The 27895-nt window shown below is 35.3% G+C and overlaps 1 protein-coding gene across 1 annotated transcript in view; it reads left to right on the forward strand.

The window, feature by feature from the left end:
- LOC113235528 (fez family zinc finger protein 2) overlaps positions 1-27895 on the forward strand; it is a 95535-nt gene that overhangs the window by 21122 nt on the left and 46518 nt on the right. Inside the window, exon 2 of the mRNA XM_026471265.1 lies at positions 10890-11015. Within this exon, the coding sequence (XP_026327050.1) occupies positions 10890-11015 (126 nt within the window). The remainder of the gene's footprint in view (positions 1-10889; positions 11016-27895) is intronic.

The raw sequence follows: 27895 nt of genomic DNA on the forward strand, positions 1-27895 counted from the left end.
TGAATATAAAACGAAAACCTATTTAACAAGCGCATGATTGCCTCTTAAGTTTGTCCATAACACCCAGTTTCTTCATCACGTATTAATGTTATGCATAATATGGTTTTTTTGTGAACTTAAAATTCTTAACATAAATTACATTTTCGTAAATGCAAAATACACAAGTGTAAGAGTGTTTTTTTTAACTTCTTTCTCAACGCCTCACTAGATTCCAAATTTCCCTAACCGCAAATTTTTGCAGGATAAGTATATTCTATTAATATCCGCAGAATTACCCCAAAGCAAAATGCCATATGTTATTAAACTGTGAAAGTAGGTGCACGTTTGTAGTAAAATACTTTCAGTGCCGTTCTAAGCGTCTCCTATTCCTCTTACAATTACTTTGCTTAAAAATGGACTCATTGCCCTAGAATAAATGTTCAGTTCATGTTAAACGTAAACAGCGTGATCTTGCCTGCCAAAGAAGCTACTTATATTGGTGACAAGCAGTCTACCTCCTTATCTCTAAAACACTGATCCTCTGTTCTTAATAGCATAAATGTTGCTTTCATTTTTTATTCGCGCATGTTAAGGTTAGGTCACTGCTTCCTGCCTTCAGATTACCAGTGTTAGGTATTTTATGTTTGTCACTAATCTTGTCGCTAATTAAAATTTGTTAAACAATGCTCGTTATGAGGTTTACATTGTGTGGTGGATATTAGTTGCTTATTATTTTCCTCATGAACTAGTTTCTTTACCGATATGATTTTTGTATAGGCAAATTTTTTTGAGGATTTTTAAAATGGACTTGATAATTATATGTGTTTTCTTTTTATATGTTCGTAATTAAGTCATGAAGGGCTTACTTCTGGAGTCACTGGATTGATTAAATTTTCCATAATAAATTAATCATGACATGTCTCAGTCTGATGAGATAATATTGATGAATTACACTTACTTGTTTCCCAATCATTTGTTTCAAACACTCCAATATCAAAACAGCAGGTGTAGACACCAAACCAATACTGCAAATTGATATTCTGTCTATTGATTTCCGTTCAGAATTCTCTAGATTGTCCACCGTCAGAGGTCCGTTGTATGCAATAATCGTGCTACTGTATAAATGGCCACCCAAGAGTCGAGTAACGTGACACCGGGATTAGGAACACGCGTCTAAGGAGTAGCTTATAATAAATGTGTTTTTTTTACACGCCAATCTGTATAAACTGTGATAAGGACTTAAAGGAAGATTTTCGGGAAGCTTACTGTAGTTCAGCATTAAGTAACTTTCTTCAAGATAAAAACACGTGGACAAAATGCAAACCACCATATTTTTTATGTTTTGTGTTTATAATTGTCATACCTGGTGGACGACTTTACTATCTCAGTCAGCCGTGACCACGAGACCTGCTAAGGGCCCCAAATGTTGGTTTCTTTGAAAAAACAAATATACGTGACTTGGATTCAAAACATAGTGTCATCTCCTAAAGTGTCTTGACTTTAATAGAAACTAAATAAGTTCTTAGACACATTTTAGACATTATTACGTAGCAGATTAACGGTAAAAGACTAGATCGTATTTCAGAGGTAGTGTCAGAAATGTATCTCACATCAAAGGAAGCAAATAAATCTATATGTAGAAAAATATGATATAATTTATTGAGAAACATGGATGTCTTCCAATTTAGATATATAATTTTACTGGAATTAATTACGCAATATTCACCGTCGCACCAAAAAGCTGAATCCATAAAATGCCCTCTCCATACCATTGTCCATTGAATTCATGACTGACCGATTTGACGCTAATAATGAATGAGCGAACCACTAGTAAAATGCTTTATTGTCTTAAACGCAATTGATGAAGACAACTGTTGAAGCGGTGGCTTTCATGTCGATAAGTTGCTATCGTGTTTGTTGGTGGCACTTTATCTTTCGAATTCCTCTTGCATCATGATACATTTTTTCTTTGCAGTTTTGTGATATTTAATGTTTTTATGTTCTTAACTTGATAATAGAAATCCAAAAAATGTGTAATAGCTTAGGTAATATTCATTCATGGACATATTTAGAGAAACGTTAATAAATGGTTGAATTACATATACCACAAAGTTTATTTTTAAAAAAGATGACTCGTCGAATTAATCGTCTTTTGATTTCGATTTAACGTTCCGGTATACGGCTAGTGGTTCTTATGAACGTTGTTATCATGATTCAGCTGTTTTAGCGTTCCTCTAAATATGTACATGAGTACATTTCTTCTTCCGTTTAAGAGCTCTGCTCTTATCGTTGTTACGGCACCTATGTCCTTTGCTATTTTACAAAATTTCAATTACGTGATTGAGATTACGTTAAAATCTCAAAAGAATTTCCCATTTGCCAACTGTTTAAAAATTTTATATTATTGTATTATTTAACCAATACAAAATATAATTGATTTACCAGACAAGTGACTTACTCCACACGAACCACTAACGTTAGAACTTTGACATTGATAAATTTAATTACGTCACTTTATAACGATAACATTTCTAAGAAGTTGAATTAAGAGAAACAAATATTATCAACGTTGATTCCGGTAGCAAGATATCGTGGAAGCTAAATTAATATTAACTTTATTGTTTTATTGCGACAATCGACGTACTTAACTTTGTTTGTTTAAAATAAACGACGCATCGAAAAGTAAACTATACAGCATTATAGTAATATTGCAGAACAAAATATAATATGCACCTGTTTTCTATCTCTCTTTGATTATCTATAATCAAAGAGAGATAGAAAACGGGTGCATCTGTATACAGTAACGACATACGAGTAAGCCATATCAAATAAACGAATGATGATTTTTCATTCCCCCGGTAAAAATGTGTAGCTGGTAATGCACTTAACAAAATTGGCATCAAGTTCTTATGTAAAATCCTTATAAATGTGATGTCGTACAAACGGATCTAGGAAAGATCTAGATATAGCGTTACTCCGGGAGAACCAACAAATGGAAGAAGAAAATTGACTTGGTAACCCTTTTTGTTACCACAACCGATAGCACTTGACAATGGGGTCAATAGCTGCAACTTAATATTAAGGAAGACACTACTGTCTATTTTATGGAATTATCTTTGTCACTTTCTACAACTGCAATGGAAGGAGATACGTAATAGTAATAATAAAATGTTTGTCTTCTCTATATAATAACACTATAACCACAGCATTACTTAACCTGTAGTATATCTTATTGTGGAAGACACGAATGCAGTTCCAAGATAAGTCAGACTTTAAGGTCCGATCGCCTCAGTTCATTAGCCCACTAACTTATAAAGATCCTACTCTATTCATCGCAATGATTATACAGGAATAGCAATAGCGGATTAGGACGCGATATTGGAAATTGTGCAATTGACAGACCACATACGGCCACAACAGATGATTCATTTGATGTTTGAGAGGGTGCTGCCGGTGTAGAGCTTGCGATGCCTGCTGTCAATTATAAAGACAATCACGATGTGATGGTAGATAATTGTCATATTAATTATGTGGTAAACGGAAACGGAAGTAACTCACTTACTGAATGTTTATTAAAGCAAATTTCATTTACAGTTCTTTCAAGATCTATCAGTAGTGTTTAAATATTTATAACGTGAATACTGACGTATTCTGTTTAAGAACAAAAACACTAGGTACTCCTAGCTAAAGAGCTTTCAGTTCTTTTCGTTGAAGTCAGCAATGTAAAGGTGCACAGCTACTTCTGTCAAAGAAAACCATTGCTAGCCTTCAACCTTTGATGAACATTTTATTTTCTATCTTAGGCATATTCCACATATTGTCTCCTCTACTTCGTGTAAGAACGTTGTGTAGTCGTATACCAAAAGTTCATGACCACTTACTTTTAAAGGTGTCTGTTTTATAAATAAATAACGCACTTACTCATAGCCACGCACTATGGAAACCCTATATCGTGGGTGCCATGGATACACACATATACAACCACAAACCATACCCAAACCACTAGAAAAATAAATGTAGGAATTGATCTCGGCATCTCTGCGTGCCAGATCGGCATGGTAACCGGTCGCCCTTGACCTCCTTCCTGACAAGTATTTTTCATTTGATGCAAAGGGACAGTTTTGTCTTTTTGCATTATATCTGTAATGATCATAATAATATACCCAAACATCATCTCTTTAATATCATAATGTCTACTGAAGCATCGAATTTAACATTGGAGGTAATATGCCCAGTATACAAGAACAATTTATAATAATTCTTATTCTAGATCGAATTCAGTACCTTCTTATTTACCATCCTGTGGCCTACCCGATACGTTGTGTGAAAATTACATTTTTTTTTTATTTACTTGACTATTTCTCCATTATAATTTGTTTTATTCGTTACATCAAACATAATAATAAAAATCGTAGCAAATCCTTTACTAATGCGTCTGAGTCTTCAATTTGAACTTATAATATTAAAGTGACGGTCAGTAAATCCCAGTTAAATTTCGACTTGTAAGAATCAGCACGCGACATTTATGTAATGGTCCAAGCGAACTATTACGTCGAAGAACTAAATTCTTTTAATTTATCTATATTATCTGTCTAGACGATTAGATAATTATTGGTTGAAATTATAACTACACATGACTTCAACTAAGTATTAGTTCCTGATTTTGTAAACGATGTGTTTTATTGACCACATTATTTTTCCCTTTTAATGAGTATTATTATTCGATTTATTTCCTGTTAGCTGATTTTTATATGATTTTGACGCCATTGTAATAGAGTTATATTTATAAAATGCATTTGTTTTTCAGTCTATTTCACATAAAAGAAAACAAAAACATTATTATAATTATATATTGTAAACCCTACACTGCTTGCTCCTTCTTCCAATCGTCCATGACCAAGTGCAGGCTACGCCCAGTAAATTGCCACCATGAATATGATTCGTGTCCTGCATCGTACCGTTACATCATCCCCTTTAGCACGAAAGGACGTTCGTTACAATTTTGACGCAAACATTTTATGTACATAGTTCGTCTGAGTGTTTTATATTCTGTGCTATAATGATTTATATATTCCATCGCCAAAATTGTAAGTATGCCTATTATTATTATTATTATTGCTTACTTACTTACTCCGCTGGCTCAGCGACCCAAAGTGTGTCTGGGACTCTGAAATGAGATGTTGCTACTTTCTTCAGTCCTGTGCAATCTCTCGCCAATTGATGGCTTGTAGTTCGTGCAAGTCCAACTCCACGGCATCGCTCCAGCGACATCTGCGATGATTTGTGTCCGTCTTGTAGGTACTCCCGCTTTCTCTCGTGACTTATCTCCATCTTGACCACAGGAAGCGGTGATACAATTGGCGTTGTCAGCGGCAATTTAGTGATGGTCCCGCGCCCGGACGCGGGTCATTGATTCCCGCGTGGCGCCATTCGGATCGCCTTTTGTTTTTAACTTTTTTATACCGTGTACTATCTGAGTCATCCATTGGATGGAAGGCGTTTCCATATTCCAGAGCATTTTGAATTTGGCTAAATGTCAGGTCAGTTACACTGGAAACCGACTAGGTAACCCAAAAGTCACGTTGTCCCTTGTTTTGTTTGTGTCTCTAATAGTCGCATTGCCACTTTTTCCTTTCTTTACTTTACGCTCTTCCATTTCATCTGTCTCTTATTTTATTCCTTTCTTAGATAAAACTGTAACTCAAACCAATCTATTTGTCCCCTCTGGATGCATACTTGATATTAGCATGTCGGCGTCCGCCGTTGTGGCGCCACCGAATCGCTCTCTTCCTCTGGACAGCACTGATTGCCCTTGCGCATTGCGCTTATCGTCCTTATCCTGTTTCGAGATGTCTTACGTCCTGTGGGATTATAGATTATTGTACCACATAATATGCAGTTTTTAACAGCGTTTTTGCAAAAAAGTTCAATGTTATAAAAGTTTAAATATAATCTTTGCCATGATCTTATTCTTAACGCTTAATATTAACCAGTTCTACAAGAATTGAGAATGATGAAATGAATTGATTTGAGTCAATCATATGACGCAATCCATTGAATCGACTTAACTGTATGTAGGACATTCCCTTTTACAGGCCAAAAATAAGACGTATTCGCATAAAATCAATTTATTTCATAACGGTATTACATGCAATAGAATTGATAAATGTAATTAAATAACAATCCATCATGGTAACTAGAGCTGTGATTATTAAATACAATTTGTGATAATTTTTATCTTGTTTGAGTCCATGTCTAATCACTAGTTTTTGTTTCAACTGGTCAAGAACATATCGTACACGAATACTATGTTTTCTGTGCTTTATAGACATTACTAGGGTATGACATTTTTAAATACACTGATATAATGCTGACTTTTGGCTGCAAGCACCCTCGCGGTGAGTAGAGTTCAGTTCGATTCCCGGCAGAACCATTTTGGACATGAACTTTTTATAAATTACTTCTGGTTTGGGGTGTTCTGATATTCATAGAGCTGGGAATTTTTCTTAATTGAGAACAGGTAATCAGTGCGGTAACGGCTTTTGGGAAAATGGATTTGGATTATGTTTTATGGATAAGCCACAGGCTTTGAAGTTCATTTTTCAAATCTTTGCTAAATAACTTATTGGTATATTATGTTCTATCAAATTTTATTTGAAACTTACCACAATATTTTTGCTGAAACGCTGACAGGTGCTTGATGATACCAGGCTCATTAGTTTCAAGTAAGTTTTAGCAACCAATAATATTTAACACTTTAGACCGATTGGTCTCTCATCTACGTTAATCAACGTAGAGATGTCAAAGCAACTAAATCCTATTGGTTATTGACACTCGGCACTTCTCTACTAGGCTTTGGTAGGCAATAGTCCGAGATGCATGCATTCCAGCCACATACGAAATTATTGCTATATCTTCTAAAACTGTATTCCAATCGGCATCTCTTTTACAAGTAGCTTTATTATTAATTACTATAATAAAGGCACATTTTTTATGATACGGTGGGACAGGATGAACAAGTCGTATGACTGGTAGTAAGCAACACGCTTATCCATAACAGTTGTAATGTCACTCAGGGCTTTAAACCGCAAAGACCACCGTCCAGTCCTGTCACCCTAAGATATAAGTTGACAACTTTAATGTGGCTGTAATTTCACCAGCACTCTTGCCCTTCAAAAGCGGAACTAAATAATGTGAGCATTATTGCTTGGCGGCAAAAATGGGTGGCAGTACTTCCCTGGACGAACTTTTTTCAAAGGAGCTCTACTGCTACTAACATATGAAATGTACAAAATGTTGAGAATCTTTTTATTTTTCGAATTCAAAAATTTAAGTTAAAAAAAGTTAGGGGAAAGGTGTACGAGATGATCGTTGGAGGTAAGATGATCCTTTTCAATTGTAGTGAAACTAGTAACGTCATCTAGATATTTTCTTCAGTAAAATGTAGGCCTCATTGTGCCCTCTCATCAGTCAATTCGTAATAGCGATGTGAGTGACGAGTTTGATCTAAGGTAAAGTTGATTAAAAGCTTAGGCAACTTCCATTCTAAGCAATCAATTGCTACGATTTTTGTGTTGGTGGCTTTGTATAATGCTCTATTTACTTTTTTAATGGCGTGTTAACAGCAGACAGCATACAGGTTATTTTGCCGAACAAAAAATAAAAATAAGTAAATTGGGGCAAGATGATTATGGTTTTGGTGTACGAGATGATCCGTGGGGATCATCTTGTACTGTGTATATTGTTAATGGACTATATTTAATTTGTATGTTTTTCTGAGTACTGAAACCTCTTAATTAAATAGCTTGCAATACGAATAAAATAGTAGAAGACTGGATTTCGTTTACATGATCGGTCTCGATTAATAACAAATATAAATGCTTTTTCTTCTTTTAGACCAGGCCGCGTAATTGTAAAAGACAAAACCATTCGTGGTGGGTGATCGGAAGACTATGATCTAAAGAACTAGAGGCGTATAAAGTAGGACGCCACATAGATCGGCAAGTAAATAGTTAGCAGTAGGTACGCGTTATGTCATTAAAAAGACGGGCTAAAGGTGAAAATAAAGGGTCTGTCAGTTCAATGAAATATTTAGGTGAAAAAAAAACTGTTTTCATCAGATGTGTTAAACAGGAAATCGAGCTCGTAAAGTGCATTAAAGAAATGGAAATGTGGATGGATATCAACTTGCCATAAAAAACAATATCGCCCATCCTTAGGTACCTGTAAGATATAAACTAATTAGGATTATTTGTTCTCGAAGTTCCGTAACTGTTGTTTCATATATCTAGATTATATAAGTGAGGACTTTGTTAAGTCTAAAAAGTTGTTGTTTTCATTTGTTTCTACCAAAACCAAGAAATTTTCCTAAATAGAGATTTGCCCATACGCTTAGAATCATCTTGAACATCCCGGTGTCCAAGACGATCCTTTAGTACGGTTTTAAAAATATTCAAATATAATAATGAAAGATCAAAAAATAAAACGTTTTTAGTAAGACATGTATTTACTATTAAATCTATTTAGATAAATTTTCCATCATTCAACGCTTTTACATCTGTTTTAAGCTGAATATCTTTTAAACTACCACCATTCTCCCTTAAGGGGATCTTCTGGTACACCTTTCCCCTACTTGTTAACGTATTCACCAGAAATATAGTGTCTTCTTTTTGTTGCATCCTGTTTATTTGTCCATGAACAAGTACAACGATGTCAGTAACTAAAAGTTTCTTAATAATTTTAAAACAAATCGTTCATTATAGGTTCCTTTAATCTAATTATAATAGTAGGATTAATAAACAATTGATCAAGCTTACATAAATCACTACTCAAGACACTAATGCGCGTCGTGATCGAATATGTGCTGTAATTTTTAGGTAGTTCTTCAACAATCTAAAACACAGTCGCAATAAAATTGTAGCTTCTTGTACAATTTTTCTATATGAGTTCTAAAATATCGAATCACTCAATTATTCATTCATTCAAAGTTTTATCCAGTAAAACACATATCGGTGATACATATGACGTACAAAGTAATATTTACTTCAGTTAATTAAAAACTTGTAATCAATTAATTTTTGTCTATAATGTCGAAGTTGTTCAGGATCATATCGAGGATGTTATGCTCGATTATTTCAGAATTCGATATTTTACAATTCGTATTTTATATGTCATCATCATCACCATCAAGCAGTCTCTACTCCATCCGTCTTCGGATATAGGCCTCCATATCTCTCCATTTACGTCGCTCCCGTGTCACATGCATCCAGTTGCGGCTCGAAAATTTTAATGTCATCCACCCAACGAAGTGGCGGACGACCTCAGCCGCGCGTGTTGGCCCATGGTCGCCACTCCATGATCCTCCTTGTCCACTGATCTGAATCCATCCTAGCTATGTGTCTTGCCCATTTCCATTTCATCGTCTCAATTCTGCGTACAAGGTCCCCGATTTTAGTTATCCATCGATTATTCGGTATCCGATCGAGCAGTGTCATTCCTAATATTGTTCTTTCCATTGCCTTCTGTGCGATTCGTAAGTTTTCTGCATCATCATCATCAACCTATTGTAAACCACTGCTGAACATAGACATTCCCCGATATGTGCCATTTTACCCAGTCTTTCGCAGATCGTCACTTCATTCCATTTTGTAAGTACAAAGTGAAATTAAAATTTGTAAGTAAATAGACATACATAGCTTATGAAGATTTAAAAGCGTTATATATTTTTGAGTATTAAGAAATGTTGTCCATTTTTTTATGATACGAAGCAACGGGATGAACAAGTCGCCTGTCCGTAACAGTTACAGTGCCACTCAGACCTTTAAATCGCAAAGATCTGAGAGGCATTGCCACTGCACCCGTCACCCTGAGGTATAAATTGACAAATCCCATGGACCTGTAATTTCACCTATATTTTGAATAAATATACGTAGAGGAGCCCCGTGCCCAACAGTCGAATGCACATGGATGGACAAAGTTATTGGATCCAGGTCTGTAAAGTAAAATTTAAATATTTTTATCAAGTGAGTGATTCAAATGACTGAGTGAAATCAAGCTGTGAATGATGACGATGATGAGTGATTCAAAAATCACTCACAGCCAAATTATGATTATGATTGATGTAGTTCAACGGCATTGCAATGATACAATTTTAGAGGGGAATGTGGGGGTATAATAATAGCATTATCATCGGTCTTATGCCTTAGTGGTGGGAGTGCCAACCGATCATCTGTCGAACTTCATGAGAGAGGAGTTTTGACCGAAGGGTATCGTATACTGGGGATTCCGAGGCCGGTTACCTGACACCAGATTGCGTGACATGTTAATATCATGATATGCATATATTTTTATACAGCATTGTATGTCTTAACAGAGGACATTGAATATATTCAGGGATGCCCATCCATCTGACTGAAATAGCACAGCGCCAACAACTAACCTGTGTGTACGCCTCCGTATATCCCAAAAATATTCTGCATTTATTGTAATAAAGATAATATCTCTAACAATGGGGGCTGTTTTATTCGGTGGTGTGGGAAAAACTGCAAAATATCTAATTACAAAACAAACGGAATCACATTTCATCGGTGATTAATATTAAATATGTAATTTTTCAGTTCTCGTCCATTATAGCAAAGCTCAAGTTAAAGTGGACGATTTAAGTGAAACAATTGTTTTGAATTCGGGTTGGACAATTGTCACCGTAAGCGCAGTTGTCACCGTAACGATTTGGCAGAATAGTTATCAAACAAATTAAATAACATTTCGTGTCTATTTCTGGTTAAATACTCGATGACAGAGTATCATCATCATACCTGCTCTATAGCACGTAATACCTGTACTATACTATATAATATAATCCAAAAAATATTTAGTGTGCAACCATATTGAGTTATTTCGTTTGTCTACAGGTGTATCAGCTAGTGAAGCCTTGCGGAGCGGGCTCTGCCAGTCGCTGTGGGGCGCTTCCGCCAGTCGCGCAGAGCCTCTACTGGCTTCGCCACCTCCTCAAAACCATGACTCCTATCTTGTCAGGGGTAAGACTACCGATCAAATTATATTGCATGAAAGCGTATCGAGTCGCCATTTTTGAAAAAATACTGGCATTGTTGCTCAAGATAATCACAAAAAGTTCAAAAATTATTATAATATTTCTATCGCTCCTACTTACTATTTCAAAAATACATACGTTCTTCCATTTCCGTGATTGTGGTAATTAATTTACACACTGGCAGATTTAACGGAACAATAAAAATAGTGACATTTATATTGAAATAAATGATAATTAGGCGAGAGTAGCAATTAAATGAACACCTTCTACACATCGGCTTAGTTCAACATAGTTTATTGAAAAATAATTAATTTAAACAAAATACTTTTTTTTAGATTCTGTGAGAAAGCTGAAAATTTTAAGATAATATTATAATATGTGCCAGTGAATCACACGAACTGCCTACTGTCAAACTAACTAACTTAAAAACGAATTAACTGAAAACGCGCCGGCCAGAAACAATTTAGAAAATTTCCATTCCATTCCCCAAATTGGTCCTATCGGAAATCGAACCCGGAACCTTGGCATCCAGCGCCCACAATTTAAACCGTTGGCCAGCGAGGTCGTCAAAAAAATATAACAGCTTAATATGGATCAAATCAATTTTCAAATAATAAAAAAGCTTTTTCAACTAAAGTTTAGCAAATTCACAAGACCTCAAATTCATCCTCAAACCGTTCGGCACACAGATTTGTATTTAGTAAGAAATTAAAATAAATATAGGAAAAAAGCAACAGTCTACTAATTTTTATTTTCAATTTAGACTTAAGACAAAAAGTAGAACAATAACAATAAAGCACACACTCATAGTGAGACCCTATATCGCGGCTGCCATGGACACACCACCACAAATTACACCCAAACTCACGAGAGCACTAAATGTGGACTATACAAATATTTTTCTCGGCCCGGGAGTCGAACCCGGGACCTTTGCATGGCAGCCCTGACTAGTTAGATTTTTAAAAACACTGCATTATTTTGGAGATTTCATTAGTGTTCTCTTCAATTTGCTTGTATATGTACATTTCCGTTCCAATTTCGAATTCTACTGCTATTTTGCCTAATTAGCTTGTCAAGGAAATACCTTCACAAATCATATGCTTTCACGCCTTCTTAATAGAGTTTATTTTAATCAAAATCGGAACTGAACGAAAGTAAATCATAAGTATAAAATCCTGTGATAAATAGTAATGATAAATTTGTTTGCAGTAAATGTTGTATTCAAAGATTATATGTTATTATTATTATTGATACACACATTTTGCACGTATTTCACAATAAAACTAAAACACAATTGATTTATTAAAAACTTTGGAGTTTTGGAAATAAGTTGCCAGGTTTTCACGATTGTTACACATTGGAAAAAAATATCGTTTTAAAATTTAAATTGCGTTTATTTATTTTTCCTATAAACCGAAGTTTCGTGCCCTTTATTTATGGTACTTTATGGTCTCATGGTCTCAACAGAATATACGTGAACAAACAAAATACACGGGATTAAGATACGAAAAAAATTGTTTTATTTCCATTTTTTTTTCTTTCGTCTTTTTTATGACAAATTATGGCGAGCTGCATATTTTTTGAGGTCAAATTTGTTAAAAGGGTCGTTCAAGTCAGCGTTCTGTACCTAATTTCGGTGGTTATTTTATTACTTAATATTCGAATGTAGGAAATATTCCGAAATATTATTTTCGTACTACACGATAATATATTTATTGAAATATATAAATAATAAAAATGGCCACGAAAATTAGGTAGATAACACTAAAATGACCCAAAAGCAAGACAACAACGCTGATAAGCTCCTTTCGACCACTATATACATAGGAATAAAGTATCCAATAACCCACGCCAACCTACCAAAATATCAGCGCACAAAATTCCAATAACACGGAGCACAAATCCCACGGCTTCAGATTTGGGCCTGACATATCTTATCGAGCTTCAGCTGCTATCGCTAGCGAAATTACGTTTGTTTTATGACTTTGATTTGCCGTCGGCACTTACAAAGGTGTGCGATACCGTATCTATCGAATGTTTAAACGTTCACTATGTTATGTTATGATACATGTAATTTTTGTGTCTGAACACGAATTTCGATATCGTTGATAAGGCGTGTATGGTATACAGAGTTATGTCTATTAATTTGTCTTGTGGTGGAAGATACATTTAGGTTCTTTAACAAATTCTTATTCTTCTTATCGTATCGTTGGCATACGCTACTACAACGCTTACCATCGTATGAAAGGATTTGCCAACTGGCGTAAGGTTCTCTTCTTCACTTCAAACTTAAAAGCGTTCTTAAACAAAAGGTGTTATAACTAAAAGGAATTTACAAAATATACCGAAGATTAGCGAGAGCTAGTTTTTCACGTAGTTCGTCCTGTCACTTGGTATTATAAAAAATAATGAAAACCGTTGAGTAACCCAATGCGGCAAATATGGTAATATAACTATAGTAATATAACTTAGGTAACGTTAGTCATATACCAGATAACTCGAGTATTAAAAAGTTGAATAAAAGATAAAATATTGAAAACTTTTCAAATCATTTTTGCAAGTGAAATTCGGCCATGTCTAATTTGAACCTAGATAGAACATTAGACTACAAAAGATCATTGACCGTCGAAATCAACTTGTGTGGAAAGATCACGTTCAAGGCGAAATATCTTTACCAGTTTAAATGGGGATGGTTTACATGGGTATTATACAAAAAAAAAATCTTTACACAATCTTTTGCTGTCCCTACTCTACCCTCCCAAGTTATAAATCCGATTTTGGACATGTGTACCGGCGTAAGTAAACACGGGAAAGATAACGTTTTGTAGCTCAACTTTTTGAAATGTGCTATTTTGACAGCATTTGTAAGATTTGTTAATTTCTTTTATGACGTAAAAACTGGGAAGGTAAATTATATATCCCAAATAATACTAGAGGTGATAGTGCGTCATCACCACAGCATAAGAAACAAGCTCTTTAAAATGATGTAACATGGAAAACAAATTCTGGTTCCGGGAACGAAACTGTTTATCTTACATACTTAGTATTTAACTTTAGTTCGCAAATTTAGCTAACTGTAAATTGTAATCATCATATTTAGTTCCTAAAATTTTTAAATTATAAACCGACTTCACATTTTAAATTGGAGAAAACATGGCTTTCGATACAGAAAGATTCATCGTGGAGATAGAAAACCATAATATAGTATAGTTTGAAAAATTACCACTCCGGCTTCGATCTAATATGAAAGGATGTACCCATAATTTCTTTTTTTTTTTTGTTCTTTCTAATATTTTTGCGGCGTACATAATCAATAAGAGCGATTTCTTTCACGTCCATTGCTAACCAGGCACTCGACATACGTGTCTTGGCTACTCTGTTTGGCGACTGTCGGTTGCAAGAGGTACGAGCCAAGTATTCGCTGCTGGTGACGTCGCCATGGCGTCCCGGTGAGGCAGGACACTTAGTTTTCAAATTTGGTGAAATATAAATTGTAACTCTCACGTTTTTTTTTCCTCAATTTAATAAACTATTTTTAGCTTTGTGGAGACACCATACTTACTAGTTACTACATACGACATACTTGTCGACTTATAGAAATATAACAGAATGAAAAATAGGAGTAAGCTAGATAGACACCTTATCAGTTCCACGATATATCAAATAATTTAGTCTAGGATACTTAACAAGTTTATCTGATTTTAGTGATTTTAATATAAAAAAATTAATATAAATAATACTCACATAATATCATAGTATAACAAACAGTAAATTTTGAGGACACTTTTCGTTCCCTGAAATGACTACAGATTTATAGCCAGTGACAGCAAATGCGGTGGTTACATCAGCAGAGGAAATGATGGCCGATAGAGGAACGTAGTTAGAAATATCAAGAAATGTAGTTCTAAAAATGGATGAAATCGATTGACAAAAACCTAGCAGCAGCAAGCACTTCACAATTTAAGATTTTTTTGCTAGCAGCAGAGCTCCTTGTGAAAGGTTCGTCCAGGTAAATACTGCTACCTTACCTATTGCTGCCTCCAACCTGTAATACTAACATTACTGTGTTCTGGTTTTGAATGGTAAAGGTGCTAGTGAAATTACAAGCACATAGGACTTGTCAACTTGCGTCTTAGAGTGACAGGCGCAGTGGAAGTGCCCCTCAAATCTTTGAGATTTAAAGCTCTGAGTGGCACTTCGTCCCGTCACTTGATTATAAAAAAAGGTAATAAATACATCAAGTACTGTTACCGTACCTATTTCTTATATTGTAATGTGAGCAGTAAGTACTCTGAATTAAAAATGTTGGTAAAACATGCAGGCACAAGGAACTTTTCAACAGTATGTCTCAGGGAGAGCACACAGTGGCAGTGCATCTCTGATCTTTGCGATATAAAATGCTTAGTAACACTGCAACTGTTATAGACAGACGTGTCGCTTACTTAGCACACTATCTTCATCCGGTCACTTGATATCATAAAGAAATAGTAATTTACAATTTTTATTCTTATTAATTTCATCTAGTAAGTTGATTATAGAATCAATTTCAGATTGTCCAATCAGCTACCCATATTTTGAAAAACACGTTTGGATTAACTTATCTGGATATAATTAAATCCCAGAACATTCAACAGGATGATTAACAATTTCTTGTTTTACATCATAAACGATCTCATTCACAAATCTTGGTTTTGAAGTATGGACTATGATATTTTTTTAAAGTACAACTTTCCAAAAATATTGTTTTTGAAATCATTTCAAGCGTACACGAACTACTGCCATTTCACTTGCTCGTATTTGAAAGTTATTTACCACTTGCATTTTTCTCTCTTGTTACGATTTAATTTCGGAGAAAATTTGCCGAAGCTATTGCAATAATGTAAGATATAAAAATGGCCATAATAAGTCTCCGCTAATACTGATCTCCAGGAAGTCTTACGAAAAAACACTGTAGAACTTAATGACGAAGATTGAAACATAAAAACCAAATATTTCATTCATTCTTTACACTTGTACGGTTTATTAAGTAAGGGTAGTGGGATAACCACAAAGCTCGATCAATCAGAGGGTAACATGCGGCACTGTAAATATTTGCGAGTGGCGGTCACGACACTGGGCTGTTGGGTATTTACCCTATTATTCACGATTCTGTTTGACCAAGTACAGGGTCAGTTTAAGGAATTTGATTCGTGGTCCGAGCTTGATATGTCCTCAGATACGTGCAAGGAATTTGATGAAATTGATAGCTGATAGATTGGTAATATTTTTGATGCAAAGGTCGAACAAATACAAAGAAAAGTTTTTCTTCGATCTGACTGGACTCAACGTGGCTGCACTCAGGCGACAGATGCTGGTTCAAGTTCATATGTAAGAATAATAATAACAAACTAGTGGAGTATTTTCAGACAAAAATAGATGAATATCATGGCAGTAAAATCATCATGATATGTCATATAAATAAATTATAGCAGATATGTATATTGTCTCTGACGTACATTGTCCTAGGCTCTTTTTAAGTCTCATTTTAAGGCTAATTTGATGATTGGATTGTCGTGCAAGTAATGATAAACGTAATGAAATGATAAAAAAAATTGTAAAACAATAGTTGTTTTGAGTTTTAAATTCAATTTAGAGAAGTTTACAAAAATATTATTAGAAGTGTTTTAGTAGATCACAAAGTCGAATCTTTTTTGTCCGAAATAACGTTTGTTCGAATTTTCATTACACCGAAAACCGAATTATTATGAAACAGTTATTCTTTGAGGATATGTTAAATGTTTATCGTAAAGCCACGATTACGTTCGGTTAAGTTAGGTTTAAAAGAAAAAACATGTTCCTCTCAAAATTACTTTCGAGGTTATGAAACTTCGACCAAGCGTTATTTCTGGAAAGTGTCATTTCGGACTACTGATAGGTAACCCTTCTCTCGTCAGAGATTTAGTCTGGACTACCCTCGTCAGGAACGTCGATTCATTTTGGAATTTCTGTCGGTCTAGTGAGTCTGTCTTTATGGTCAGTCAATCCGCAGGTCCTTCATGACGGCGACAAAATCAAAAAATGGGGCTCAATAAAGTTCCTAAATACGTTCCTGATTTTTAGTTGGGTAAGCCAAGTCAGTCTTGTGTTTAAAGTTCGCGTGACGTTGCGCTATGACAATTGAATTTTGTGTTGGTCTGTTTGTCAATTATTCAAGGCTTTCTGATTGTCGCTACATTGTCTACGTTCGTCGATTACTTGTCTTTTAAAAGGAATACTATATATATATATATAGAAGAATAATTGTGAGCTTTATTTGATGTTTGAACAGAACAGTGACAGACCAGTAGATTTGTATAAAAATTACGACATCGTTGTCCCAGTAGTTAGGATTCTGGAAGCCAGGCTCCTGGCTAGAATTTAGGCTGGACCAAAAATTACGCTGTTCGTAAATTGTCTGATCGTTCTGAGTAGTGGCGTTTTTTTATGTCACCAAGTGGCGGGACGAACTTCCACCTGGTGTTATCGACACGCCTGTTTATAGCAGTTGTAGTGCCAGTCAGAACTTTTAATCGGAGAGATCTGAAGGACACTGCGAGTACGTCTGTTACCCTGAGACATAAGTTGACAAGACTCCTACGCCTGTAATATCACCAGCGCCCTTACCGATCAAAACGGGAACGCAATAATGCTCACATTACTGCATGACATCAAAAATAGGTGGCACCACTTCCTTGGATGGAATCGTTCACAAGGAACTCTGCTGCTGCTATTATACAGAGACGTGATATAGAGAAAACCACTAGGTAATTGGGTGTAATTTTCTGGACCATTTTTGTTATTTAGAAAATTATGTAGCTCATTATTTTTCATGAAGGAAGAGTTTTGTGCCTTCGTTTCCGAGGACGGTTATCGGACACCCACATTTTGTCACACGTCGCAGTACATACGTGTAGATAAATAATGTTTTTAACCGGCTACAACAAAAGGATGGGGGGTTATGTGTTCTACTGTATGTATGTTTTATGTATTTACACTGATTTCTCCGTTTGAAAGTTCTTCTTCAAAATCTTAAAATGGTGTCATGTACACTGTGTTCGCTGATTTCTCCATCAATTGCGGACCGATTATGAAAATTATTTTTTTGTCTGAAAGGTGCACTCTCGAGGTTCTTCCATTGTAATTGAAGTTGGTTTTTTTAAATTTGTTATATTATGTTGTTATGTATTTTAGTCAATAAAGCATGTATTTATGGGTCTTTGTAACCTGTATAAATAAATAAAAAATATAAAAAAAGTAAAAAAAAATTACCTCTCGACGACTTTGGTTCTTTAAGCATCTACATACATCGCACATAACTTGTATGAACAAAGTCATTGTATGGTTCACTAGAACTAAGGGTCTTGACAACAAACAAGTTCTATAAATATCCCAAGAAAACCTCTTAAAAAACTAATCAAACAGATTACACGAATGCAAAGTCATAATCACGAATCCTGACTCGTGTTAACAATTATCAAACGAGATTTTAATCTCAAAGACGCCGCTCTCTCCTTTCGTCAATATTTGCTACCTCATAAACTTACAATTACCATTGACAAACTACCTTTACACTAAAATTTCAACCATATATTTTAACTGGTAAGACGAAAGTGGTTGTGAGTGAAGTGTAAGGTAATGTGGTAAAGTGCTATTGTTTCAACAAATAATTCAGGGAAATGAGAGAAATCGGGACTGTTACAAAGACGCGATTGTAGGGTTGCCATGATTGCTTTAATTGTCACAATGTACAATAATTGTCTATGGCAAGTAGTTACCTACTTACTTAAAATATGGATGGTGCGCCTGATGGTAAGCTACACGCCTGTCCATAACAGTCGCAGTGCCACTCAGAGCTTTAAATCGCAAAAATCTGAGGGGTACTGCAACTGCGCCCGCCACCCTGACACATAAGTTGACAAGTCCCATATACCTATAATTTCACCAGCATCCTTACCCTTCTAACCCGGAATGCAGTAATGCTAACATTACTGCTTGGCGGCAGAAATAGATAAGGTGGCAGTACTTTCCTGGACGAACTCTTTCACAAGGAGCTCTACTGCTACAAGAAATGGCCACCGAGGTGGTCAATGACATCATACTATCGTCCTTGTAGGTAGTAAACAGGAAAGTATTATTGCCCACGTTACTACTGTTGGTTAACACGGGCAGCAAAGACGTTTTATATTTTTTTTAAATATCAAAGCACGTGGTGCTATCATTCATATATCTCAAGAAACGCTGACATGGACAAAGATTATCTCATATCATCTTGCACTTATTATGCCTTCAGGTAGATATAAAAAACGTATACTCTACGTTATAGCATTGAGAAAAAATAGAAGTATCACGATGATTTTTCTAATACCAGCTGACAACACTAAAATGGCTACGGTTATTAGACTGAGAACACCGAATTTGAGAATGGCTTATATGTACTATGTATATCTAAAAACTGGGATATACACGAAATTTCGTCGAATATTCCTAAACTAAAGAATCCTGCTATTTATCGTGTCTAGCTCAAAAGTTCTCATTGTACTGACAGAGTTGCCTTGCTGGATAGCAAGGAACACATGCGTAACCAACCACGACCCAAAGCGGTAGTCCCTAGTCCCTGTCTCTATGTCAGCGACTCAAGTCTTTCTAATATGGAATTTACAAAAAAAAAATACATTTGGAGATGGATAGATTTCACTACATTATGTGATATTGCTAGTTTCTAGAAAATTTGATAAATTTGGAAATTAAGATATGAAAGACTGTAAATACATGCGTAGTCCATTATATAAGTACCACTGCAGAAGTTACGGAAAAAATATCGAGCATAAATCGGGGTAAAAATTGGAAATTTCCAGGTTTTCTATGTTATTTTTTTGCGAACTTCGAGAAAACTTCACGGGACAGTCGCTCAACTGCACCAAGCACAAGTCCAATCCTATTGGCATTGGTGTCACCTTTGGTATGGTTCTGCTAAATATCAACTGACCACCTTGGATTCAGTTGAAAAGCGTGCTGAGAAGCTTATAGGTGACTCGGATTTAGTAGAGGCGAAGCCGTAGAGCCTTCAATACTTCCGTAAAGTTGCTTGCTCATCGGTACTCTACAGAATATATCAAGGAGAGTGTACGATGCAATTGCACGATTTAAATTCGCCTTCACCTTTCCCTCATCGATGGAATAGACGAAGGCTGGGGTTCCATCCCTGTGTTTGGGATATTCCAAAGATTTGCATGGAGCTTTATCTTCCTCATTTATATGGAGAACGGCTATGGAGTGACATTCTTTGCCTGCAGACATATTCCCTGAACGCTACAACTTGGGCCTTTTCAAGGCGAGAGTGAACAGGCATTATATGAGCTTGCTCCATCGTCGACCTCATCGTCACTTTTCATCAGGTGGGTGAAGGACAATTACGCGATTATTATATCATAATAGAAAAAAAACTAAACGTAACCGGTGATATCTAAACAGAAATATGAGATACACTTACAGATAAACTACGTCACAGATCATAAGTCACCTGTCTACTATTATCATACGGTATTTGGAATTACTAAGGAATCCGGATTATACATATTCGTGATATGTTTTAAAATTGTATGATGATGCCGCTTTGCCTTGATTTTTCATACTTATCGCTGTCATTTTTAATGCAGGATTGAAACGCGACTTGATAAGTTGCATGGGTCAGGGTTTGCCTGTAAATGACATCAAGTGTCCCCCGACAAGTCGCCGGATATCGTGAGTGTTGTGTGTCGGTCTAGTGAGAACCCTAATACACAAATAAATAATTAACATCAAGTGCTGGTAGTTAGATAAACTCGCACGGCTAGAAGATGCTGACACCCGCCTCTTCAAACCCTTCGAGACCGTGGACGTTGCAATATGTCCGAAACGTCAAGGTAAATAAAATAAAACATGTTTTATACGTGATTAAGTCCCGAATTAAAAATCAAGTAATGTGTAAAAATCGAGAAAGTTTAAATCAAAGTAAGGTTGTATACACGCAAAGAGCTTGCCAAGGCAGGTACCGGCAGCCTTACGTATTTCTACTGTAGAAAAGCAGTGCTAGGTTCCGATTTGAAAAGTAAGGAAGGCGTAGGGAAGCATAGGGAAGGCTCAAACAAAGTTACAAGAGACTTAACATTCTTATTCCTCAAGAGCGACAATGTAGTTGGGACATTAACTATACGTCCTTGGTATTCAAAAATCTTATTATACATGAGCAAGTTTTTTAAATGATACCAAGTGAAAGGACGAATAAGTGCGCTTGGTGGTAAGTGACACTCCTGTCCATAACAGTTGCAATACCCCTTAGACTTTAAATCACTAATATCTGCGGGGTACTGCCACTGCTCCCATCACCCTGGTAGACCTAGTAATTTCCCCAACGCCATTACCCTTTTTTTTATTCTATGTCTCAGAGGGTCAATCATTAAAAAATGTGACCGTTTAAATTTATTTGCTTGGTGCTTTCGGAAATTTAAAATGATCATTTAATACATGCAATTTGATTATAGTAAAACCATGTGAGGTTACGCACAATTGTAGCTGAAAACCGCATTCAAAAATATTTATTTAATAAGAAACTGCAGTTAACACAACTTTAAGACCTTTAATAACTCTAAATAAATATATGATAAATAATAAAATAGGAGCGTATACATTCTCCTATAAATGAATTCGTTATTTTGTGAAGACGACTGTCAAGGAAAACCAGTCTTTTTGTCCTTCGTATTTTTCATAAAAAAATTTATAATTTTTTATATTAATTACTCCATCAGCATTACCCCAAAACGAAATGCTGTACGCCATCAAACTGTAAAAGTAACTTTAATAAGGTTTGTACATTTAAAGTTTTTACTATTTATATAGCTAGTAAATACAAACAGAGTTTGGCAGTTGAAACTCCTGTAACAATAATCTGCCTACCATAACAAAACTCGTGAAATTACAGGCACATGGGACTGGGAAAGCTCTGAGTGGCACTGCAACTGTTATGGATAGGCGTGTACTTTACCATCAGGCGCACGACTTATTCGTCCCGCTACTTGATATTATATTTTAAAAAAAAGCAAATGTTATGGATATAGACATGTATACAAATGCGTAATTCTTATATAATAATTATAAATTCACGTCATATTTAAAAACTAATATTGACTGTTACAGTTCTGCAGTCGCTATCTTTTAATGTATTAAATTAATAAAATAGATATTATGTAGATTTCTTTCACGTCATAAAGCATAATAAAAACTTATATTGATTATATTTGAACAAAACATCGCAATAAAGATAAATAGGAATCAATATTCCTTAAAAAAAGTTCAAACTAATTCCGCCACAACCTTCGAAATTACATTTGATTAAATATTTTTTATGGATACGACATAATTTCTTTGTACCGAGATCTTGTGACTCTTTCCCCATATTGTAGCTGGCGCACCAAAAATTTTAACAACAGAATGTTCATTGAAGGTTATTTTTAAAATATTATATTACTAACATTTTTTTTTAATATCAAATGATGGGACAAACAAGTCGTGCTCCTGATGGTAAGCTATAAGTCTGTCCATAACAGTTGGAGTGCCGCTCAGACCCTGTAATTTCACCAGTAAAACAGTAATGCTGACATTACAGCTTGGCGGCAGAAATAGATGAAGTGGCAGTACTTCCCTTGACGAACTCTTTCACACGGAGCTCTACTGCTACTAACATCATAAACAATAACAAAAAATTAAACTGTGATAACTCTGTGAAAAACGCAGGAGCGCGGATGGAGACCATCAGGGAGGATGCTTGCACATTTGGTTTGAACTTACCGCCCTACCACCAAATACAGATAAAAAAATGTCAGATAGTACAACAAAAACTTAAAGATTATTTTTGATAAATTTGTTACATTTTGTAAAAAGTAATAGAACAAAATTTGTTGTTTGTTGAAACACTTTAGTAATATAGTTAGTCCAGGGAGGTTGTTAGTACGTTACAAATAACTCTGTATAATAAATAATATAAAGACGATCCCGAGGTAAAACAAATATTATTTATGTTTATTTTCATAATATTTTTAATTTATCGGAACCAATTAGTGGTGCTTTGCCCGAAAATAGAGTATTGAAAAATGTATATAAAATTCTGTGACATAAAATGTATGTTAACTGCCTCCGTGGCCGAACGATTACCATGCCGGACTGCCACGCAGAGGTCCCAGGTTAGATTCCCGGGCCAAGACAAATATTTGTATGGCCTATATTTATTTATCTCGTGAGTTTGGGTGCAATTTGTGGTTATCTATGTTCCCTAGTGCGTAGTTATGTGTGCGTTATTAAAAAAAAAACAAAAAAATGTTAATAATACTTTAGTTGACTGCATCCCACCACCTCATATACCATCGCCGTCTACGCGAACGTTGGGGCACCGCAGATTTTTTTATTTTTTTTTTGCCGTATTCATTATTGCTTAATATTTTCAATTGTATCTTGTTCCTCGAATTTATCCAGAGGTCCAAAAATGAACTAATACTCAGGTATTTCTAAAATTTTATTCAGTCAATTCTTGACCATTGTGAGAGTTACGCACTCCATCGTCTTCTGTAGTTGAGTCATAGACGGATTTGGCATGTTCGTTATTTTTTGTTTTTTTCATTGGATTGCATCAAATAAAATAAAACAATTTTGATATCCCTATTACAGCAGCTATACCTAGGACAAAAATTAAATATATAAAAATTGCGTCTTTCAGAAATCAGCTTTCAAAAATGCACCGTTATTTAATTGATATAAGGTTGATGTTTAAAGTCTGCAGTCATTTGATAAGTTTGATCGCTCATATCGTTTTGACAATGATTGTTACAGGTGTAAAAATAGCATTTGAATTACGTACGTCAAATTGCAGATAACCAATCTAAGAATTAACAACATCAATGCTGTAATCTAAGGTGGATTTGTATGGAATAAATCCGGCTAGATTAGGCCCGAGGTTTTGTGATAAAGATTGTAAATTATTTCTTTACTGTCATCAGCATACCCAAAAGCACCTAGAATCAACATATCATTTATATGCAGCAGAAAGAAGGTTGCGGATAGTACAGAACCCTGAGGAATCTATCGCCCGATGTTCGAAAGAGTAGCCTCTAAGACCACGCGAATCCGAAATCCAATTGCTTAAAAGGCATGCATGCAAGAACCAGTCAAAGGCCTTACAAATATCTAAAGACACTGCAATAGATTCGCCATGCCCTTCTATAGCCTGGCTTCATAAGTGAGATGCATTTACGCACCGTACAGGCGAGAGTTGCCATATTTGCTCTTATTATACTATAATATTATAAGCTCATTGGTTAAGGACACTCTTGACCAGACCTTTCTATAGGATGTCAATTTGGTCATGGAAAATTTGCCTTGGTTGGCACTTACCAACTTGCTCACTCACACGAAAAGTATAACTATATTAAATCAGATTATTTAATGGTTTTATTAAATCACTAACAGACCCTAAGTTCGTCATGCAAGGTCATCATTTAACTTTATATTAAGACGACAAACCAACTAATATCTCTAAAGGACTCAAGAACAACACTAAACGCAATATTTTGATAACATAGTTTATTACAATGATAACATTAATTTAACCCTAGAAATGCCGAAATTAATCTGTTTTTTTCATTTACAATCCAGCACATGACTAATCCAGCGATATTTTTACGGATTACACATATTATAAAGATTGATAAACAATATTAAACATGAATGATAACATTTGATTTATATTCTATTATCTATACCCTGCTAACAGTACGTATTATACTTATATTTTTATATCAATACGCCATTTTGCAGAAGTCATTAGAGTACTATCATCAAAGTTAAATCTTTCCCAGTCACAAAACAGTTTTGTTTCTAAGCAGATATTGTAGCTGGCCTCGTCCCTTATTTTGTTGATCTTTTTTTTATAAAAACTTTTTGTTTACAATACAAAATTTTAAATAAAATAAAATTAAAGTATGATCGGTTTGAGGCGGTTATAATTTCTTTTTATGTTATAAGTGAAGTGACTAATTGTACACTCTGCTTGTAAAGATCTGAGGGGCACTGTCACTGCGCCCGTCACCCTGAGACATAAAAGTAGACAAGTCAAGTAACTTGCCCTTCCAAACCGGAACGTCTTCAAAGGAATTGTCGCATTACAGCTTAGCGGCGAAAATATAGTTGGTGGTAGTACTTCCCTGAACGAACTCGTTCGCAATAAATTCTACTGCTGCTAAAATGTACTTTCGGTCTCGATAACTATGGCGAATGCCTTAAATGCCATTGGTTGATAGGAACAATCAAAGCTGCCACCCGCTACTGACAGCCATTGTCTGCCCGCAAAAATAATCCTTAAGGTGGTAACGCGACGAAATAAAGATATTTATGTACATTTATTATCTGTATTCCCGTGACACAATAAATTATAGAACTAATACTATAAACACTGCACACTAATATACATAATACAGTACAGTCAAGAACACATCAATCTTGACACTAGACATTTTGAGCAATAAACCCTTTGAACCTCTTTATCGTAAGCGGCATAGAATTGAATTTAAATCTCAAGTACCAAATTTGATGTGTTGTTGACCTTGTCAATGCCATTGAAATAATGCGTTGTCTTGCTTGTTAGGTTTATACTCGAAACTCAATAAGGCAAAATTTCTACAAACAAGACTTCTTTTTGCCACAACAATTTAATAGTATTAAAAAATTAATACTTTCCTTGCAAATTAGCTACTGATTTGGTAGCGATTGCTTAGTAAACTCCCCAAATAAATATTTCTTTACTTTAGTGGAAATACTCTAAGTTGGCATTATATGTACATTTAATTAAAGAAATAAATTTTGTGTCAAAGGTGTCAACAAACTATTAGAGACAAAATCAAGTACATGACACACCTCCGCTGCAATTTCTAGGAGCTAGAGGAGCAGGGAGTAACTGATATAGATGACGAATCCACATGAGGCCCGTGTCAGTTCTTTTCAAATGTAATTGTCCTAGACGGCAGATCACAATACCAAACTCCTACTTCTTTCCCACACGAGAAGTTGCCTGGTTGTCCTCTGCCTCCGGTAGCAAATTCTCTCCCATTTGCACAGTATAGGGATTGTCGCCATAGAAGGTAGCCTTATCTAGTCGAGATGACAGATGGCACGTACAATCAATGCCCTAAGATGTCTGACCTCTAATCTGAGTGTGAAGGAAAGTGTTAAACGAATCTTTATCTTAATCTTTAATTTGTTAGCCCTGAACTAATTTAAATTTATTTTTTGCTACATGCGTTACATGACTCTCAGAACATAAAGGTTAGTTAGAGGTCAGGCATCTTAAGGCATCATTTGTACGTTACATGGTTTGACATTGTAAAAAATTGCAACCCTTCCCTAAGTTTGTATTACTATAATGTAAGTATATTTTAAAAATAGAGCACAAATGCAAAATGTTACCATACATACATTGTCGAATAGACCCCACAGTGTTAGAAGCGGCAATTTGTCACGGTCCCCATATAATATGAGTTGAAGCCGGATCATCGTTTAACATTTATTAAAACCTCTAATCCTGATATACGATTGTACCGTGACTGCGCATTTATACACTACAAATTGAAAACATAAAGTAATATAGTGTAAATGTATTAGTTTATCGTTTACCTATTTATTGTAGACATAAACGTGTCGTAAAAACGATTACAAGAGTCGGACATCGCACTAAGCGTTACGCTTCTACACTTATACGGCGTACGATATTAGCGGAATTCCCTGCCTGCAGATTTGAAAAAGCAATGTATAGATTGTCGACCTCATTGTCACTTTCCACCAGGTGACAAAGACGAATTTGAGACATACAAAAATTAAAAACGATACTCGCCGCAGCATTGAGATTCGTTATACTTTCTTTAATGAAACAACTGGCGCTGTAAGTTAGTACAAATTAACCACCTAAGTAACCGAAGCCTCACGATCTCGGTCATCGGTCAGAATACACGACAATGATCGACTATTTGTCAATACGAAATGCACGATTTCTATACAAATGGCATCTCAAACAATCGAGCTCTTACTGTCTTAATTGGAAACCTTCTTCTTTTCCTCCCTGGTACAATTATTTTATTGTATACCTCAGAAGATATAGTCAGCTACAGTTATAAAATAAAATATGGACACAGATGAAAGACGCGTCCATAAACAATCTGTCGTCAGTCCAGGGACCTGAATTAACGAATTGTTTCTGTAACACCCATGAGCCATAATTATTAAGCACCATATACAGATATAGATTAAAGAAGTTTAAGAAAGGAATACACGTAATAGAGCTGCAAATGTTTTCGTAATCCCTAAGCACAAAACAATGGGGTTCAGGGATTGTTTTAAATATGCCGCGTCGAAGGTTTGAAATAATCTCCCACCAAAAATCTACTGAAAAAGGTAAAGCTGGCCAAACAGAAAGAGACCCCCTAGACCAGACTTGTTTTCTGTGGCAATAGATATATTCACTAATTTTAAATCAGTTATTCAGATTTACAGATTATTATTGGTTCGTTTTGGTACGAGTGAATTTTTAATTTTAACATTTTATAATTCAGCTTTTATTATTAGGCGATGGTTGGTTTTTAGATGTTCATTTTTTTATTTTTTTTTATTTTAGTAGTTTAATATTGTAATAGATTACCTAGTCTTTTGTGTTTACGGAACAGGCCCAAAATATGTGTTTACTAAAGTCGGGAGCAGGCTGAAAACTAGTGCTGAGTGACTTTTGTCCCTTAGTGAATGCTGAGACTGTCCCCCCACACACAAATCATTCAGTTT

This window comes from Hyposmocoma kahamanoa, unplaced genomic scaffold (assembly GCF_003589595.1).
Source record: "Hyposmocoma kahamanoa isolate Upper Pololo Valley unplaced genomic scaffold, ASM358959v1 102, whole genome shotgun sequence".
Lineage (NCBI taxonomy): Eukaryota > Metazoa > Arthropoda > Insecta > Lepidoptera > Cosmopterigidae > Hyposmocoma > Hyposmocoma kahamanoa.